This window comes from Haemaphysalis longicornis, unplaced genomic scaffold, assembly GCF_048455015.1.
Source record: "Haemaphysalis longicornis isolate Haplotype H1 unplaced genomic scaffold, Haemaphysalis longicornis Haplotype H1 scaffold_6, whole genome shotgun sequence".
Lineage (NCBI taxonomy): Eukaryota > Metazoa > Arthropoda > Arachnida > Ixodida > Ixodidae > Haemaphysalis > Haemaphysalis longicornis.
The window spans coordinates 114,255,270-114,274,364 of NW_027526407.1; the positions used below are offsets into that span (position 1 = coordinate 114,255,270).

General features: G+C 47.6%; 1 protein-coding gene and 2 non-coding genes across 3 annotated transcripts; 2 read left to right on the forward strand and 1 right to left on the reverse strand.

Moving 5' to 3' along the window:
- The first annotated feature begins 620 nt into the window (after nt 1–620).
- On the forward strand, nt 621–692 carry Trnag-ucc (transfer RNA glycine (anticodon UCC)). The gene has a single exon. It is a non-coding gene; the product is annotated as a tRNA-Gly (tRNA).
- A 3,685-nt stretch (nt 693–4,377) lies between these two features.
- Nucleotides 4,378–4,449, forward strand: Trnag-ucc (transfer RNA glycine (anticodon UCC)). Its single transcript has one exon. It is a non-coding gene; the product is annotated as a tRNA-Gly (tRNA).
- Nucleotides 4,450–7,756: 3,307 nt separating this feature from the next.
- LOC144143203 (uncharacterized) lies at nt 7,757–9,508 on the reverse strand. Its single transcript, XM_077674995.1, has one exon. The coding sequence runs from the start codon at nt 9,506–9,508 to the stop codon at nt 7,757–7,759; it is 1,752 nt and encodes a 583-aa protein (XP_077531121.1).
- Between the last annotated feature and the right edge of the window lie 9,587 nt (nt 9,509–19,095).

A 19,095-nucleotide genomic window follows, 5' to 3' on the forward strand; every position in this document is an offset into this window, starting at 1 on the left:
TTTTGCTAGTTCACCTGCAAGGCATCGATATTTTCATTCTTGCATCATTTTGCTTGCATGCGACGTCCCAAACGGCCAGCGTTGATAGTTTCAAACCTTGACAGTAATGGCCATATTGCAAGTTTCACATTACAAACTTTATTTGTACTTGAGTGTATAAACAATCCCTGCTGTTTTAAGTTGAGCTGAAACTCACAAAAAACAGCTGAAATGTATACAGGGCAGATAGAGATCAGAACGTTTATGCGTAAGCACGCGATATGTAAAGCAGAACTAAGACCGCGCAGCTGAAAATACAGATGTAAAATCCTGTATTTGTCCCGAAATGCCTATAGCGGTACCAGACTCATCACCAATGTTTTGCGCGCGACAGCATGCGTGCCTATCCCATCAGTTCCAGGTGCCTTTGCGACTTCAAGGATCCCTGCCTTGCTCTGCCTCCACGTTTTCCAAGCATAACTGGCTGCTTCTAGCGCTGCTTAAGTTCCTGCAGAGCTGGTTCCGCGCGTGCCGACCACTGACCTATTTTAGTAGCTTCCTTCTAGCGCCCTCCTATGAGCAGATGGACCCGCCAAAGAGACTCCATACGAGATGCGCTCCGGGAAATGTCGGGACCGGCGGCGTCGGTGGTATAGTGGTTAGCATAGCTGCCTTCCAAGCAGTTGACCCGGGTTCGATTCCCGGCCGACGCACGCTTTTGTTATTTTTCTTTCTTGGTTAGTAATTAAAAAAATATGCGGGTTTTGCGTGCGAAGCTAACTCTCAGCTGTAAGGCGAGCCGTAGTGCAGGGGTCTCCGGATCAATTTCGACCATGTGGGGCTCTTTAACGTGCGCTGAAATTAAGATACACGCGAGTTTTCGCTATTGGCCTCCATCAGAACAGCCACCACCGCGGCCGTCACCGTACCCGCGTCCTTGGGCTTCAAAGCACGACGTCTTAGCCACCACGGTGTGTAGTGGGCCGCTCGAGGCTTGATCCTTAAAACAAAAACAATCAGTGCAGCCGTCTCGATCGAGTGCTCTGCTCGATAGAAACTGCGACGTTAATTTCGGTATTCCCTGATATGAAAATCAATTTCGCCCGTGAAAGCTGAGTGAGCAGGAGAATCCGGAACCATCAACTCATCCGAATGGTAGGCGCCCAAGCAAATGATGCGTACCTCAGATTCACTGGCCCATTTCCTCAGTTATGCTACCCGCATCAAACACAAAATAATGCGCTTGGTTAATGTATCGTGAACTGCACGGCATTCAAGAATGGGAATTGCATTAAAAGTAAAATAAAGAAGAGTAAATACCTGAACGGGCTAACTTAGGATAATACGGAATGTTGTATGTTTAAGCACAAATGGCGGCAATACCGCAGCTTCACTGAAACGATGCCTTCTCTAATCCCTAAATTTTTTTTGTCTGAAAACGTAGCGTTTCCCGGAACAATGCCTACTCATTGCAAGCGAAGCTTAGTGCGTCGCAGAACAGTGTACCTAAACAACGGACGCAGCTGGCCTCAGACGTCCAACGAAAATAGACCGAAATATCTAGGAAGCGTTGTTTACTTGTGCGCGGAGAAACGACAACTCGCTGGAAATTTTTCTGCGTTGAGCCAGCTGTGCCGACACCCAGGTGTACAGTTAAGTCTATCAGAACGTCACGATGCAGAGATGCGGCGAACCAAGCGATATTCCGTTCTGAGACAGAAAATTCCCAGCCCTTCCGGTATACGACGCAGAACGACAACAGAACACTTTGGTATGCTTAAAAGATACCAAACCACCCCAATTTATCAAAACAATATTCCGAATTGAGATGAAGGAGCATCCTATAGTAACAAAATCACATATATTTGGGGAAAGCCTCAATGCTGCGCTTGAACCCAGGACAGTCGCGCTAAAACCTGCTAAATCTCGTAGTCTATTAACGTTGAACAACGCGTTTGTAGCAAATGTTCAGCAGAATAGAAGGGGAGTTCCAAGCCAATCAGTAGGCGGCACTGGTGTCGCGAAGTAAATGCCGTGCTTACTCATGCGTGGGAAGAGAATCTAGCGCGAACAGAACGTGTAAATTTGGGAGGGGGATTGTCAAGTAGCAGCTGCAGTATATCCCCTTTCCCCTTAGGAGCCTTTCGACATGCTCAGATACTGGTACACAAACAAACGGCAACGTCAATCTACGGAAGGTTGCAGAAGATCTCGCCACAAGATTCCTGGCAGCGCAACTGTGACGAGCTGGTCTATTATGAGTTAGTTTGTAATAACACAAAAAAACATCAACTTTGTGGTATACGTGAAATTACAGTTCGGAAAGTACGTAGCGGAAGATAATATGACTGCGGGCTAGGAAACAGACAGTAAACCCTCACTATAACCAAGATCACGGGGCAGGAAACTGGTCTTGTCAGAAGGGATGCTTCGTTTAAAGCAGTCGAAATTACTTCCAAGACTAGCCGCAACCGTTTTTAATCGTTTCGCGAAAAGACAGACAGAGAGTCTGCCTACGCTTGTCATGTGGCTTAAGATTTGGCTGTGAAAGGTTGCAGCTGCGAGGTGGTGGTAAGTTCGAGCGAGACGGCGACAGTGTCAGCGTTTAGTTATCGTCGGGGCTGGACTGAACTCTTTTGTTTTTGTTTTCTTGCTTGGGTATAAACATACAGAGACAAGACTTTAGTTGAGTAAGGTACAGTTGGAGCTTAGAAAAAGGAATAAACAGATGGTACGGAGCTCAAGGGTGAACGCAAAACGAAGTACAGGGCCCCAGACGCAGCATAACCGTTTTTTGCGCCTTCATCAGCTCACAGTGATCTTGCAGTGACCAGCTGGTCAATGTCGCCTCCCATGTCTCGGTAGAAGTTGAATACGTAATGTTTCAGTTATCCATTGAGCATCGCCTTGCACATGGCTAGATTGCGTGGAAGAGGGTAGATATTTCCCAGTGTTTCGCACAGCTTTGAATTCCCTTCGGATGTTTCTGACCAGACATTTATGCCCATCTAGATTTGTGGGTATACTGATGTTTACGATACGATTAGTATCGTTGCTATCGGGAGATAAAAGTCTGTTTAACCGAACAAACTCGTGTTTCGTCTTCGTGGCATGTTTAACATATATACACCCGGCGTCAAACGTTTCTGGGAGGCGATTTAGAAACTCCCAGTGGACTTCTCTGGCGCCTGGCCAAGCTCCCGCTATTCGCGTGGTAAAGATGCTCGAAGTGGGATGATTTGCTTGTGGAGGCAATTTCATCTGTCCACAGAGAAATTGACTTCAATTTTGGAAATGGCGCCCCCAAAACTTTTAACGCTAGTTGTACGTGTGGTGTTTGCTTATGCAGTATTTTTTATCATCTGCACGTTATGCTGCCACGCATATACAGCGAGACTTAAGGATAAACATTTCAGACCCAACCTGGCTCATTTAGATCACGTGGCAATAAAATAAAAGCGGTCGGTGGAGTGTGCCCTGCCCTACTCCCCTCTTCGTTAAAGTTCCCCGGCCTAATGTGGTAGCTGTCAATAAGGTACCTAAAGTCTGGTTTTATCACAGCTGGTGGTTGTTATAATAAGTATTTTATTACGAAAAGCAGTAACATAAAGTAGCGTGAAAGAACCTGTGTCTCTTTTGAGGACAGCAGTCTCATCGAAGCTCTAGGGAAGCCAAGAATTAAACAGAAATAAATAATTTTATAAATTATATGACAACACTATAAAAAAAGAAACTATAACCGGAAACAGATATACAATATAACGTAATTCTAAAATTTCAAATAAAAATACTAAATAAACGTAGGCATTCGTTAGGGGGAAACGGTAGGCAGAGGATGCCCGATTTGCCGACTTCCATCGGCGGCGTGAGTAAGGTGCGGTAGGCTTCACACTTCAAGCACTTCAAACACACTTCAAACACTGTAGGTGGTATCCTGCAACGTGCGGGAAACAATGCTCGGTGGTGTTCGCGAGCAGCAGCGGCCTTGTTGCAGCAGGGAACAAATGCGAAGTCACCGTCGACGAGCCGAGCTTGATGAGCAGGGAACAAGCAGGCGGGTATATTGCCCGGAGTGAGCGAAATCCTTCTCGGTGGCCTCACGCAACTGGGAGCTCACAGCACAGGGTCCAAAGTCAGGGTAGACGGGCCAGCGTGGGCGAAGTTCTCAACGAGAGCCGGAGAATAACGTCGGAACACTACGTCCGGAAGCAACAGAACTGACCCAACGCACAGCTGGTCGCCTTCGCACACCACGCGCGTGCGGCTCTTATTTTCCTCCATGCGTGCGCGTTGACCTGTTTTTCACTTCTCCACGCATATACGGCGCCGTCGCAAGAGCGGACCGCCGGCCTTTGATGTATCCGACGAGTTGCGCTGCGAAACTGTCCTTGACCGTCGGCGTCGGTGGTATAGTGGTTAGCATAGCTGCCTTCCAAGCAGTTGACCCGGGTTCGATTCCCGGCCGACGCATCTTTTTTCTTTTTGTACTTACCGCAGCTACATTAAAATTTTATATATACATGGTAACGAACCGGGTTAGTCGTTGGTTGTTCTCCTTGGGACTTTATAGTGATTTTAACAACGCTTTGTTGGCAGCTTTCAACGAACTTACAATTATATGTTCCGTAGAATCAGTAACTGCGCTTATTCAAGAAATACGCTTCAATAACCAGGTCATCAACATTATAATCAGACAACCTCTTTTCATTGATGTATGTAGGTCGTAAGTATATAAGTATCACGCAATGGATCGTGTTACTACCAATTTATTGAGCTTTTGCTGTTGCGAAAATTACTGCTTTAGGCACGAAAACCTTTCTTTAACAAACTGGAGTCTCGGAGCCCTGTACCACTTCCGCCTAGCTAGGGAAACCTTTATAGCTGATGGTCTGTATACATTCGGGGCCAAGCACTTCTAAACCAGCTAAATGTGGCTAGATGGCCCCATGGCCAAAGGTAGATAGTCATATATTGCAGTTTAACCAGCTGTGGGAGTTTTAAAGACGATAGTCTTTCTTGGGCTACTTAAACCCAGATATGTTGGTCTGTCTGTATGTCTGTCCGTTTGTCTGTCTGTGACTCGATTCAGCCACCCGGCCAAAACAAAACAATGCCTGCGCAATAGTCTTATATAGTCACAGCTAAATCTACCCGTCTATGTCCGGTGTAATGTTCATACTTGTCAACATTGTCGAATAAGAACAAGACATTACGCAAATATGAGACAAAAAATCAATACAGAAGTGATATTTGCAGTGTTCCTTTATGAAAAAATCAAACATGCTTGACTTTTGCGAAATTAAATACTTCATCAACTGCAGAAAAAGAATTCACTCCGCCGTCGCCTGCTGTCGCCCGCGCCACTACAGCTTCTGGCGCCATTTTAAGAAATCAACCGGCAACAGTTACGAAAGGTTCCACTAGGTAGGTTCCACGTTCTGCTTGCAACGCACGTGGAGTAGGGAAACGCGGTTCTATAAACGTTGAAGTAGGGCGCCTTGATTCACGCGCGTCTTCGCCGTACGACCATGGCATCGAGACACCCGGTTTGGAGCAGTGGAACGCGGGAAATTTAAAATGATTTAAGCAAACCTTTGGCGCCTTTACCTTGGGACTAGCGCAACGCAAGAGGAACAACATGAGAGGTGAGCGGGAAAGCGAAGGGAGGCATTTACTTGGCAAAAGTCAATAAAGACTATCGTCTTTTGACGACATTTGCAACGAAAGAAGCAGATACGCGGCCAATTTTTTTTTTGTTCCAATTGATGATGGTGGTGGTGGTTGCCTTGAACTGGTTGGTACGTGCCTACCACGGGGATTGACCAGGGACCCAGCGTTGATTATGCTCGAGCTTAAAGGACAAAAAAATTCTCGTTTTACGGGAGTCTTTCTACGTGCTTTCAAGGCAGAATTTGGCCATTATCATTAACAACTGCTTTATTGCTAGAACGCATTTAAGGCTTTTTCTTCGCCTACGTTTTCTTTTTCTTTTGGCACGAAAGAATTCAAAGCAATTTTTTTTATACACTGTGGTTGCATCTCTTTTTCGCTTTCACCCGCCGTGGTGACTCAGTGCGTTCCAATTTACCGTTTAGACAGCTTCGTTGCCGTCTTCGCGGACAGTACGCCATGTTAAGCCCCGTTCCAATTCGAACGAAGCAGTCAACGAAGACTGCTTCGAGGAGACAGCATCGAAGTCAGCAACGATGCAGGCTACCTTCCTGTCTAAACTGAAAAGCGACGCCAGCGCCACCTTTTTGCGTTTTTATGTTGAACCAAAAGCACTTGTTCCTTTATTTAAATATTTAGTAAAAGTTACTAGTCATGAAGGTGACTTTGCCTAGTTTTTAAATTACGTAACGTTTGTAATAACAACGGTAATCTTAGTTACAAAACTTGCGGCTTGCTCATCTCAACATGTCTGCTACGACGCTGTCGTCTGCTGGTCGTCTGCGCTGGTGTTGCGTTTGCGACCGAGGCGCCATTCCAATTTCATTCTTTTAGACGTCTAGTTAGACTGCTTCGTAAACTGTCTACCAAGCTGTCTGCGAATTGGAACGCAGCATAAGTGTTGCTGAGCACAACAACACGGGTTCGATTTCCGGCCGCGGAGGCCGCTTTTCTGATGGAGACGAAAAGCAAAAACGCCGATGTGTACGAGATTTCGGTGCACGTTAGAGATCCCCAGTTGGTCGAAATAAATCCAAAGCCCTCCACTACGGCGCGCCTCATCACCTTCGTTGCATCGGCGCGTTAAACCCTAAATCAATAAAGAAAAAAACAGCCTCAGAAGCAGGGTGAGTTCCTATATGCTTTACGTATGTTTTCTCGTCGCTTCATGATACTTTTTAATGAGGACACTGTAGCTGCCTAGTTAGTACATGCGAGCGCGATGGAAATCGGTACCATTATCTGCTGCTGATATCTTGAACAGGGTTGATAAAGCTCTGAGCAGTGCCCAAAAAAAGCGGTAGGGATGTCACGAGCAAGCCATCAATGCGTTTTATCGCTAAAGGATGCCGTAAAGAGAGCAACAACACGCGTTTCTGATCGCGCGTATAGTTTCTACGAGCCAAACAGCGGCGGGTTAAGTCGAGAGTGATAGCTGCGAGAGGCAATATAATGAGCACCACTGTATAGCATTCCGCTGCCCTTCGGATGATGTAACGCCCAGTAGGAAATGCCAGCAGAGCGACGTGAAAACATGTCAGCTATAGGGTGCCGGGCAGTGTATGGAACGCAGCAGAACGGCACTGTTTGCACCAACTAGCACAACTTTCTGCCTCCGTCCGGTTAAGCTACAGTAATATTGACTCAATGCTCGATACCAACTTGCCCAAAGTTTTACATTATCCAGTTACGCTGGAATCAAGTCTTATGCTCGATATCAACTTCGCCAACTTCCCGCCTCGTACGGTTAAGCTCGAACCACCTGGCCCGATTTCCTGTTTTCTCAGATATTTTTTCTGCGTTGTGTCTCACAAGCATTTACAGTTCAGCGTATCTTGGTGATTTGAATGTACAAGCGACAGTGGACTGATTGGCTCGATATCGGCTGAACGAAGCAGCTATGAAGGGCAGCAAGCCGGATATTAATCTATGAACAGCAATGTGTGCGTTTGTTTTTAGACCCATGTTTGCACTACGCAGTTCGACCATTTGTTCTGTATTTATTAACTCTAAAGTTATAAAAAAAATGCCAGCGTGCAGTCCGCTAAATAGAAACGAATATTCTCTTCATCCGGGGTATACGCCAAAAAGAAAACCAGAGTGCCGATCACGCTTTCTGCAGCTCCTCCCGGCACATGCAAATCTTCTGCAACCTGCTGTTCGGCAAGCACTTCGTCTGGTTGCTGTATCTGTCCAGCCGCTGCACCAAGTCCACTCGCTTCTCCCACGAGGACTCGTTGAGCAGGACACCGTAAACCTCGAAGTGCGCCACCGGCACCGTGGTGATCACGACTCGGAGCACGACTTTTCCCGCCACCCGACCACCAAGGACAGACGCCTCATTGACGGCGTCAAGCTCCCAGTTGACGCACTTTCCCGGGAAGTTTAACCGCGCGAGGGCATTTATGTAGGCGACGGCGTAGCGGCTGAACGACAGGGACACCTTGGAACTGTCAAGCTTGTCCCTTGCGTCCAGGCATGCGCAGAACTCGAGTCCAATAAACGCGTCCGCGCAGGTCCTCTCCGACGGGATTCTACCGAACAAGTTTAGGCCCTTGTCGGTAGGCAAAGAATGGAGATTGGGCAGGCCGGACAGGGAGAGCAGCGTCGCGTGGAGATCGTAATGGGTGATCAGGCGACGCTGGTTGACCTGCAGTTGAGTGGCAGCTTTCGGGTGGGCCGCTAGAAATCGTTCTGGCAGCGCCAAAAAACAGAAAGGATTCTTGTCTTCGTAGCGACCGATCTCGGCCATCCTGTAAGGACCGATGCGGGGACCGTGGTCGCTCAGGAACAGAAGCGCCGTATCGTTTAAGACGCCGGCAGTGTAAAGTTCCCGAAGGAAGGACGCGAGCATTGCATCCAGTATCTTTAGTCCCTTCATGTGATTGTGCGTCAGGTCGGACAGCCATACGAAGGAGAACATTGATCTGCCGCGGTTATACTTTAGCACGTCCTTTAGGTAATCGATGAACACTGCCGTCTTCAAGCGAGAGCCGGCGCAGTATCTATCATCGCCGTTTCCGTCCAGCAGCCGTAGAACAGGGACGGGATAGTAGTCAGCCGGTGGGGCACTCAGGAATCCGGTAAAGTTCGGGTACGTGAACAGGCTGTAGTGCGGCATCTCTTCGAGGTAGAGCGTCCTGTAACCTTTTCGCCTGTACGGAGTCCAGATTAACGGGAAATCGTCGAACGAGCCCAGCCGCGTGTACAGACTCTCGGCCTCAGCGGCGGACAGGCCAGTTAGCAAAGGCATCAGGTTGGGGAAGGAACTGTCGCCGACCTTGTTCAAGCCAACAAACTCGAAGGCGTTCAGTTCCTCGGCTAGGTACCTACGTGTCTCCTCCATGTGACGGTGGAAGTTCATACGCGACGTCGAGTCAATGCCCAGAATGAGGACGCTCAATGAGGCGCTGTTTTGTCGAGGAACTTGGCGTTGTCTCAAGTCGACTGGGTGGCGTCGCCGAGGGATAAGGAAATGTTCAGTGAAAAGAGGCTTCCCGCTAGCCTGGCACGATACCTCCACAAACTCCCCGTTCAATGTCCTATTAAAGTGGAGGGGCGTTGCCTGTCCGAACGAAATGGTGGCGTCAGGAACGGTTGCGTGGATGTCTCGAAACACTTCGCGGTATTGGCAGCTGAATTCTTGCTCGGAAACATTGTAGCCGCGTCTCAGAGCCCTTGTGTCCAGAATTACTCGGTCCAGTTTTTGGATGAGGACCGTGGGTGTGCGGGAGGCGCAGGCGTTTTGGTACGGTGCGTCGTTGATGAACGCCCTCTTGATGGTCCAGTGGTGGGGGTCGTACAGCGGCATGGAACAGCCCAATGTCTCCAGGAGGTGTCCCTTGGAATGCAGCGTCATGTTCCTTAGCACGGGTCTAAGAAAGCGCACTTCTAACACGATGACTTTGTAGACAGATAGGAGACAGATGAGGAACAAAAAGGTTTTCTTTGTAAACCGTCGCACTAAGGGGGAGAACATGGTCTGATTTGGTGCCAGAGCTGTGGCCCACACCCACTCAGAGGGATTGGCCAGGAAGAGGGCACTTAACGAGGTGTATTTTTGGGATTTTCTAGATGCGACTGTTTTGGGTTACCTGCCACCCGGGGGCTACGGCGTGGCTACGTCAACGGCGCCCAGTGGAATAAACGAGTGGGGGTTTTGTTTAAGGCGATATGTACTTCCTCCACAAATTAGTGCGTTTTACAATACACGTTCGCTCCCGGTTCGCGGAGGAAGGCCTAAAGGACATCGAGGGGGGGAGGGGGGCGGCGGGGGTCCACAGGACCACCGCTGGAGGTGAGGGGGTTTTCCCTGAATATTGTAGTGACGGGTACGACGGCCCACAAGAAATTACACGAAAGGAAGGAATACACAAGGAATGGTATCCGCAATTAAAGAGTGAAAACTTGGTTCGTTGGTAACCTCGAATTATAGCACACACCCACGTGGGGGATTGACAAAGAACCTGTGTGTAAAGTTTGGGCGGGGGGGGGGGGGGGCAGCTTTATTTTAAAAAGAAAATCAAGTCAGAATAAAAGTCTTGGAATCCTCTTGGAAGTCTTGGAAATCTTGGAACAATCGAGCAAAAAAATGATCGATACAGAAAGAGCTATCTTGCGGGGCAACCAACCTGTCGCCGCAACAAAGGAATGAAAGGGGAGGAAAACATCTCCGTGGCAAACTCCCATGAATGAAGCACCCAGGAAAAGGTGAACTGTACTAAATAACAGGAGATTAAGCCGAATAAAAGTATTTGCAAGGTGTGTGGGTCATATCGAGGAAGAGCTGCGGCAATTTAGGAGCAGCAAGTGTTCCATGGTTTCCTGAGCTTTGCAGAAAGTACATTGAGCAGACCAAGTCTCAACAGATATGAGTAGATAAAATGATGATGATAATGATTTGAGCGTTACCTCGCATTTACACGAATCAGAGAATTTTGGCTTCCGTAAATGATAGAGGTGAATGTAAGCAGGACGTTCCCCGGTAGAAATTGTCTGGACTCCGGCGCACGCTGGCCTCGCTGGTAATGAGGCTGCCCACAATACGGCTCGAGGGCTCACAACCCGAGCCGGAGCCAGCCTCGAGCCCTATCACGGGGCCAGATCCGCCAGAGATAGACTCCTTACGTACAAAGAAATAAACGCTCATTACCGCCTCGACCGCCGTAGGTAGCCCCCCAGCTCACGCCAACCTTACTATTTCGGAAGAACACACGTGGCGTCTCCTTCAGACGAACACGTTCCCTAATCCCGCTATACTTCACCGAATACACCCTTCATTGTACCCTTCCCCAGAATGCCTTGCATGTGGCGCTCTCGCTACCCTTCCCCACATCTGGGGGTGCCCGAAAGATCCCTTTCTCCTAATTTCCTGTGATGAGCAGTGGGAGGAGACGCTAGGGAGCTCAGATATAGAGGTAGAAAGCTCCTTGTTCACCAGAGCTGCCGATGTCGCCGCCCGGCACAAGCCAGCGGCCACAACCGCCCCCCGAGCCACATCAAGCTCAATAAAAATGTTTTCTCTCTCTCTTAACGGGGAGAGTCTCACATGATGACGATTATGACGCCGTCAAAGTTTTGGCACTACCCACAAGGGGGAGAGTTGGCCTGGGCTAAATTAATTATTGTAATTCGATAGGACTTTAAAATACAAATTTATTTCCTGAAAGAATAAGGCCGTGAAATTAATGTTGGCTATGACTGAAATCCCAATTATCCATAAATACGCAACCGTTAGCTATTCAAACGATTAACAGCGGATAGGTAAACTTGAATGCAATTTTAAACATTCCTTTTTGTGTACCTCAGATTTGCTGCCCTAATAGATAATATAAGTGGAACCGATAGGTTTAACCCTATACACTCAACTTAGTGGTTCCTTCAAAAGCAGGTGCCTAGCTGCCGAGAAGCGGCAACAGGTAAGAAAAAAAATGTTCATGAAAAGTCAGCATCATTCTTCTTTGCTTCTTTTTGTCTACCACTACTTATTACTTTTACATAAGTGCACAGCAGTAAATAGAGGTATTTCCCAATGGTTCAACGAGAGGCTAATAATTATACCTTGACAACACGTCTTCAGTTGGCCTCATAACAATTAAGCGGTGCACGAAAGCGTCCGCATTATGTCATTTTTTTCCCTCCTCCGTATCTATTTTTTAAAACATCTATTTGCATTAGTTTGTGTACAATTTTCCCGTGGTTTAAATGACCAGTTGGAAAATGGCGCTATAAAAAACCAATTATTTTGCTAGCTTAGGTTCTTTATTTTATATTCGTTTCTTTCTACACTTTTGCTCGTAAACGCGAATTGAATTTTTTGCCAGCACCAGCATGAAATTCAGCAAAATATGTTGTCATGACACTGCCTTAGTGGAAGCTGATGAACATCTTTGTTTATCATACTTTCAAAAGTGGAAAAAATAATTAGACTGCATCCTTTAAAAGTCGAAGTGGTTGGTTTAGATTCTGCTGTTTGCCGTCCTTGTGTTTCTCGTAGTTTCCCCAACTGGTTGACGCTCCTCCCCCCCCCCCCCCCTTTCCTGAGAACAAGAAACGTACCCCAAAAAATCCAAAATAACTTCATCATACATATCAAGTGCTTTGTAAACGCACAGATTGCATAAGAGAGAGAGAGAGAGAAATAAACGTTTAATAAAAACGAGCAAATTTGGTGCTAGATGGCAGGGGCACCAGCCCTGTGGTGGGCATCCTTAGTCCTGGATGCCCTGGTCCTGGCTGGCTTCCCGGACTCTAGCGACGACTTCTTGTTGCGCCTCAAGGTCTGAGCTGGTCAGCCGGTCCACCCACTGCTCGTAAGTAGGGTTGGGGATTGGAGATAAAGACGGGGATTGCTCGCATTCCCATACCAGGTGGTATAGGGTGCCAGGGGATGGGCAGTAGGCACAGGTCGTGTAGTATTGGGTAGGGTATATTTTGTGGAGGAGTGTACGGTGGGGGTAAGAGTTAGTTTGTAGCCTTCGGAGGGTAGTGGCTTCGAGACGACTAAGGCGAGGGTGAGGGGAAGGATATCTGCGGCGGCTGAGGCATAAGAGTAGATAGCAAAATATGTAATGAACGGGAGTGGTGTAATGCACTCCAGCCGTTTATTGAAAGTTAGCGTGCTAAACCGGAGAATGGTTCTAAGCAGTTGAGTTGTGTCACCTTCGTATACGTTCTGTTACGAGCGCTGTTACCCCATGTTCTGATAATGAAGCAGCCAGCCCACTGGCTCCCCACCCTAAGGTGAGTTAGGCTAGGCTACGTTGAGATTGCGGCTATGAGCTACTGTGCTATCCCTAAAAATCACAAAGGTTCGGTTTTAGTGTATCATTTATAACTAAAAACAGGAACACGGCAAAACAGTTACTTCGAGTTCCTTAAGTGTTACAACTGCTGGTTGCTCTAAAAAAATAACGGGCATAACTTATCTATACTCAAATCTTGATGTCCTTTATTATTCGATCTGACGCGGAGGCTCAGTGGCTAAGGCGTTGTGCGGCTGCGCCCAAGAGCGCGGGTTGAATGGCAAAAGCGGTGGCTGCCGTTCAGACGGAGGCGAGAACCGGAAACGCTCCTGTGTCGAGATTTCGGCGCACGCTACAGATCCCCAGGTGGTCAAAATTAATCCGGAGCCCTCCACTACAGCGCGTCTCACAGGCCATGTGGTGTTTCGGCGCGTTAAACCACACAATCAATAAATCCAGCGGAAGCGCAGTGGCTATGGCGCTTGCAGCTGAGCACAAGGGCACGGTCTTGACGCTGGCAGTACCGATCGTTTTTGTAAAGCAGGCAAAAAAAAAAAAAAGCGGCAACGCCCGGGTTGAAAAATTGGGGCCCTCATTATTGAAACTCTTGCAGTCAATAGTATTTCGTAGCTTTCCACTACCAAGCCTATTGTCACCTTGTTGTAGCTTCGCTGCGCAAAGCACAAATTCTAACGCTCGTTTCGAAGACTGTGAGTACTTTTTACGAGCTTTTACTTTAAAGTGAAGCTTTATATGGCGAGGGGAAAGCAACATTTGGTGGTCCTGTGTGCGCAGAAACCTCCTCCGGCACATTCGATAAGCAAACACAAAGAAACCAGGTTCGAGAGGAGTTGCAAGGGTAGAGGGTGTAGCCGAGCTTCTCTCTATCTCAGCAGAGACGTGCACATGCGACCTACTGCGTGCAGTACACATCAAGGTTTAACGGCTGGCAGGGGCGGCAGGCGGTGAAAGACAGGCAGCTTAGGGTCAGCCATGCCCCGAGCCGAAACGGGAATGAAAAAAATACCACAATAACGCAACGCATGATGGGAAAGACTTTAATTTACCACAAGGAGAACCACGCGCGTGAGCAACAGCCGAAAGTTACAGCTCCGCTGATCAACCGTGTGTTGGAAGTGTGTTGGAACTCACGTTGGTGGTTATTAATATATCACTAATCAATATTCTATCCTATCTAATTTGATCCACCACAATTCCAAGCTACCAATAATCGCGATCAAGCATTAAGCAATCATTCATTACTCCGCTAAATATTATTCATACCTTATGCATGCCTGGCATGCTTTGGCTCGCTTCTGGCCAACCATTGCTCATTTGGGTTTTTCCGTCAGCCGTGTCGACGTGGAGGTCGTTCGGGCGCAATCTTCCATTTAGACGTATAAGGTTTTCGCCTTAACAGCCGTGAAGCCAGAAAAAGCACGCACGTGGGCCGGCAATAAAACTCGGTATAATAGCCGAGGAGCCGAAGAAAACAGACTTGCGTCGACCGGGAATCGAACCTGGGCCATGGTGATGTCCATCTAACGGCTGTCCTTCGTTGAGTCATCCTCCGGGTTCTTATCTCTAACTCGCCGACCTCCTTTCAAAGAGCACCCGACCAAGATGGGCTCACTTCATCTTTACGGGCCCTAGCTTTAGTCAAAATTGTCGCTACGTTCGTGGTATCGCCATAAAAGCAATGCTGTTCTTTGAGAAGGCACAAAAGTGCTCCTTTGAGCTATAACCTCGTATGGCAAGGCAGGCAGAAGTGCACAGGGTTTAGCACCTGATTGGTCCTGTTGGTCGTCGCACAGCGCAGGAATGCCTTTGTGCTTCCCTCTGCCTCTTTGTGCTTCCCTCTTCCATCATCGCCAGGATGAGAGCGGTGCATTTTATTCGGCTGGAAACACAATGCTCTCGTCAGTTCAATGCGACGTTGCTTCTGGTGGCCCGGGCTTCTGTATAAAATGCGTGACACTACGTGTAGAAGACATTTCTTAGCTGGAGAATACTGTTTTTTTCCTAGTTTAAACCGAGAAGCTTGCTCTAATAACATGGGTTTTACTGTGAGGTTCTTTGGGATGACATGCACGTTTGTTCCATTTTTTGCAAGTTTTCTTGCAGTCGCAATCGTATAGGATGAGCATGCCGGTCACCCGTCACATTTTCTCTAAACGTTTTCCGGTCACTATTGCAGTGTACGAGTACATGAGAAGTAGTGGAAGGTGATTTTTTCGAAGTCAGTTTTATGACAGGCACATCTATTTCATCGCGGTCGCTTCGCTGAACACTCCATCGAAATGACCTCTCCCGTTTCGTAGAATACCCTTTCTCTTTTGATGAAGGTTTCGTAGGCTGGCAGGCAATGCGAAAAGCTCCCAAAACATTTTCCGTTGTTTCGACCCGTGGAGTGCCTAAAGCATGGAAGGGTTTATAACTGAATCCGCATCAAAATGTGTTTCTGAAGCACAAGTCCTCGTCACTGCCACTTTCCAGGACGACTATCAGCAGCGCCAAGCCAGACAGACCTGCTCTGTGTGACGCTTCCGAAACCCGTGTTAACTTTACTTACTTAAGCTACCCTTTGTAACGCGGATAATTAAGAGCCCCGTGGCGCATAAAAGTCGGTTACGTCGGCAGTTTCGCCAGTGAACAAAAATACCCAAAACCACCTTGTGGTGCATGCCGAAAACCCCGGGATCCTGAGGTACTGCTCCAACATATGGCGTTGGAGCCCAGGCCCCAGAGCGGACACCGTTCGCAGACGCTCCTCGGGGATACGTTGAGCTCAGAGCTAGGGTGCAATATGCCATTCTGTGCGCTGACTCTTCAAACACGTGTGGTGAATGCGCTGTCGGATTACTGTGACGGGAAAACTACCGAATGGTCCTCATCCGCGAATACAATAAAGGCATCGTGTTCTACGCTTAGAGGTGAAGATTAGGCGTCTTCCAAGTTTCTCCTCCCATTTTAACATTCCTGGAGCCCTATTTCTAACGTTTCAAAGGGCTGTTTAAACCAGAGCAAGCCACGTAACAGCGTCTACGGCCAGTCTTTGAAACCTTGGGAGATAAGTGACACATTCAACCGTGTGAAATGTATGGGAGAGTCTTTCGTCCTGCTATTGACGTAATATACTGATTGTGATGATGGTTATGAAGGTTTATTTACATTTACGTGAAGACTTACGACCGGAGTATAGGCTTGTATCTACAAAAATCATTCATTCATGGTTACATAGCTAAAAAATCAACTACCCCTCTGTCGAAACGACAACGATGTGGGAACTCGAAAATTTCCAAAATAAAGTTAAACACAAACGAAGCAACCCAGAAGCGCACGGACCTGCTTCACAAATGCACATAGGGTATTTGTTATCGGGACGGTTCACTGCACTGAGATTTCGTTCTCTCGTGCTTTACTAATACGTGCATACCATGCCTTCAAAAGCGTTCAGCCATCGCCGTCGTTAAATGTGAGGGGGGGGGGGGGGGGGGGGGTATTTTTCAGTCTAAGTTTGCACGTCCCCACCTCTTTCCAAATCCAAACTGCGTCGACCGTGCCTTACTCGCGCAATCAAATAGACGTCCGCATCACAACGCGAGGGACCCAGGTTCGATTTCTACCAGGGGAAGCGTTTTCATTTTTGTTCACTTCACCCACGGACGTCATCATCGCTCCAGAAAGTTGGCTTTCCTGCAGTGCGTTTTGGGTGGGCTAGCAACATTATCAGTGAGAATCTGAGAGCTTCGCTTTAAATTTGTCGCTGAGTTCGTGGAACTGATGCTCTTGGAATTACGGCCGGCTGCTCGGGGTGTCAGCAACTTGTAAAAAAATCTAATTCTGTGAGGAAATGACACAACTAAGGGTTGGTGAAAATGCTGCGTCTTTTAATTTGCAATGATTACAAAACAGATGTCCCAAAAGATTGCTATAATAAAACTTCTCAGAGGCATTTTAGCATATTTTTTCTATTGCTGATCGCAATGTTGCATGACTAGCGAATAGCTGTTTAGGCATTAAGTGCTATTTTTATTGCCGTGGCATGTCTCACACAAAAACTAATCAAGCCAAAGAGAAACTAAGAAAATATTCGGAATCACCATTAAAATCTTTATCTTTGACCAAGGTTTAAAGGGACACTGAAGTGAATTTGTCAAGCTCCCGTTTTTGCTTGCACTGCGTAGACTGGCTCAAATTAGCACACTTTTCATCGTTTATTCGGTTGACAAATCGGTAATTATTTTACAAAGCGCGAAAGAAGAAAAACTACCGTGCGCGGTTTGCGGCGGCCGCACTAACTAAAGCTGTGACGTTAGGAGGAGCGGGCACCGTGATTGGACGATGCCCAAGGTGAGCAACCAAACAAGTTTCGGTTTCGGTTTCGGTTCTGTAAAACACAACCGTTGGCGTTGTTGGATGGGCATTCTCAATAACTCAGTAATCATCGTACCGCGCTTCTGCCATGTTGTCAGCTGTAAAAACGCATAAAGATAAGCCTCCTAGGACGGATTGTAATCGTAGCATTCCAAACCTACGCAGCATTCCAAGCCGAAACCTACGCAGTGCATGAACGCCCTCCGCGTACCCGCAGACGCCCAAATGTCATGCGCTTTTCCCCCATATTTGGAGCTTGCCTCCCTCATGCCTGTGTCGTAAAAAGCGTGTTCGCACCAGGCCAAGGGTCTGTTCATTCTGGCCTGTGCCCACTGCCTGCAAGCAGTCGGTGCTTATGGCAACAGCACGCCAACGAGAACTCGCTAGCGCGCCAGTGCCAGCCTGCGCGCGTTTTGTGAACTAGTTCGTGGAGCCATGAACGTTGCGGCCCAAAAAAAGGTGAACTCAATATAGAAAACATCGGCGGAAAACGAAATAGTTAACTTACAAAAAAAAAGCACGTACCCGCGGGGATTCGAACTCGTGACTTGCAAAATACTTGCGGTGGCACACCTAGCAACTCAGACCGCTCGGCCACGAAGCGGGCTCCGCTGGCACAGGTAATATAGGGTATATATTGTACAACCAGTTTACACTTTTGTTTAGTTTTGTCATTTCAAGCAGCTTAGGTGACTATTTGTTGTATTGCGCTCGTGCAGTAAGCGTCGCCCGAGTTTCCACAATAGCTCACGTCTAGCAATTGCATTTCGTAGACGGAAAAGCGTTCGCAGATGCGTAGTCGTGCTGCTGACCGCTGTGCTGGTTCGCCCAGCGCAAAAAAGTGCTTCCCGCACCCTAGTTTTACGCTGTACGGTAAAAATATCAGTTGATTTTATTTCCTTAGTACCTATATTGACTTCGCTGACTCTCCTCCTGCCTTCAAGAGGCGTTATATTTTCCTACTGGCATACCAGTCAGCGAAGCGTCGCATGTGCGCTTGCGCAGCGCTTGTGTGAAGCAACCTTGACTTGGAGCTAGATACAGTGTACAAACTAACCAAGTAAAGAAAGGCAAATTCTACCATTCACAAACGTGTCCTGGCTTCGTTTCAACTGAGCGAACGAATTGCGAAGACCCGTCGGCGGCCGGCAGACGAAACGCTGGGCCGACTGACTCTGTCTGAAGGCCGGGGAGCCGTGCAGTCGCGCAGCCAATTGCCAGCTTATCCCCTCCTGACGTCACACGAAAACGCCGCAGAAAATGGGCGAGCGTAAAGAGAGGAGGACAGCATTTTCGAATTAATTTTTCTACTAAATAAAATCGCGTAAACGCGCCCAAGGTGGTCGAAACATGGCCTGGGGGCTCCAGACTACAATTTGCGCAAGTAATCCCGCAATGTTTACATATCACTTCAGTGTCCCTTTAATGCCATAGATATAGTATTACGAAAAAGTGTTTTCGACGAGCATCACCCCTTTTAAGGGCGTGGAATGGGGCTGGTTGTTGATGTTTTATATTTCGCAATACATAGCCCAGTGAAATATGAAATCGCCCCTGAAGTTCTTTTTTTGTTCCCGTGACATGCCGACCATTGTTCATCTTTTACCTGCAAACGGCAAGTTTGTAGACTTCTTGTTTTCAGTTATGAAAAAAAAAGGTAAGGTACAGTTCACCTTTCCACCGCTAAATTTCTGTTTAATAAACCAACAGGAAAGGCACTGGTACCTAGTACCACTGCTTTACGCTAACCAAGGGCTTGGCGGTTCTTGTATAATGTCATCAATCAACAAAACATGAATCCAAGCATTTACTTAAGAACCCTTTA

What these genes read in the sequence shown, in the direction of transcription:
- LOC144143203 (XM_077674995.1), bottom strand. Translation starts at nt 9,508, where the DNA reads ATGACGCTGCATTCCAAGGGACACCTCCTGGAGACATTGGGCTGTTCC.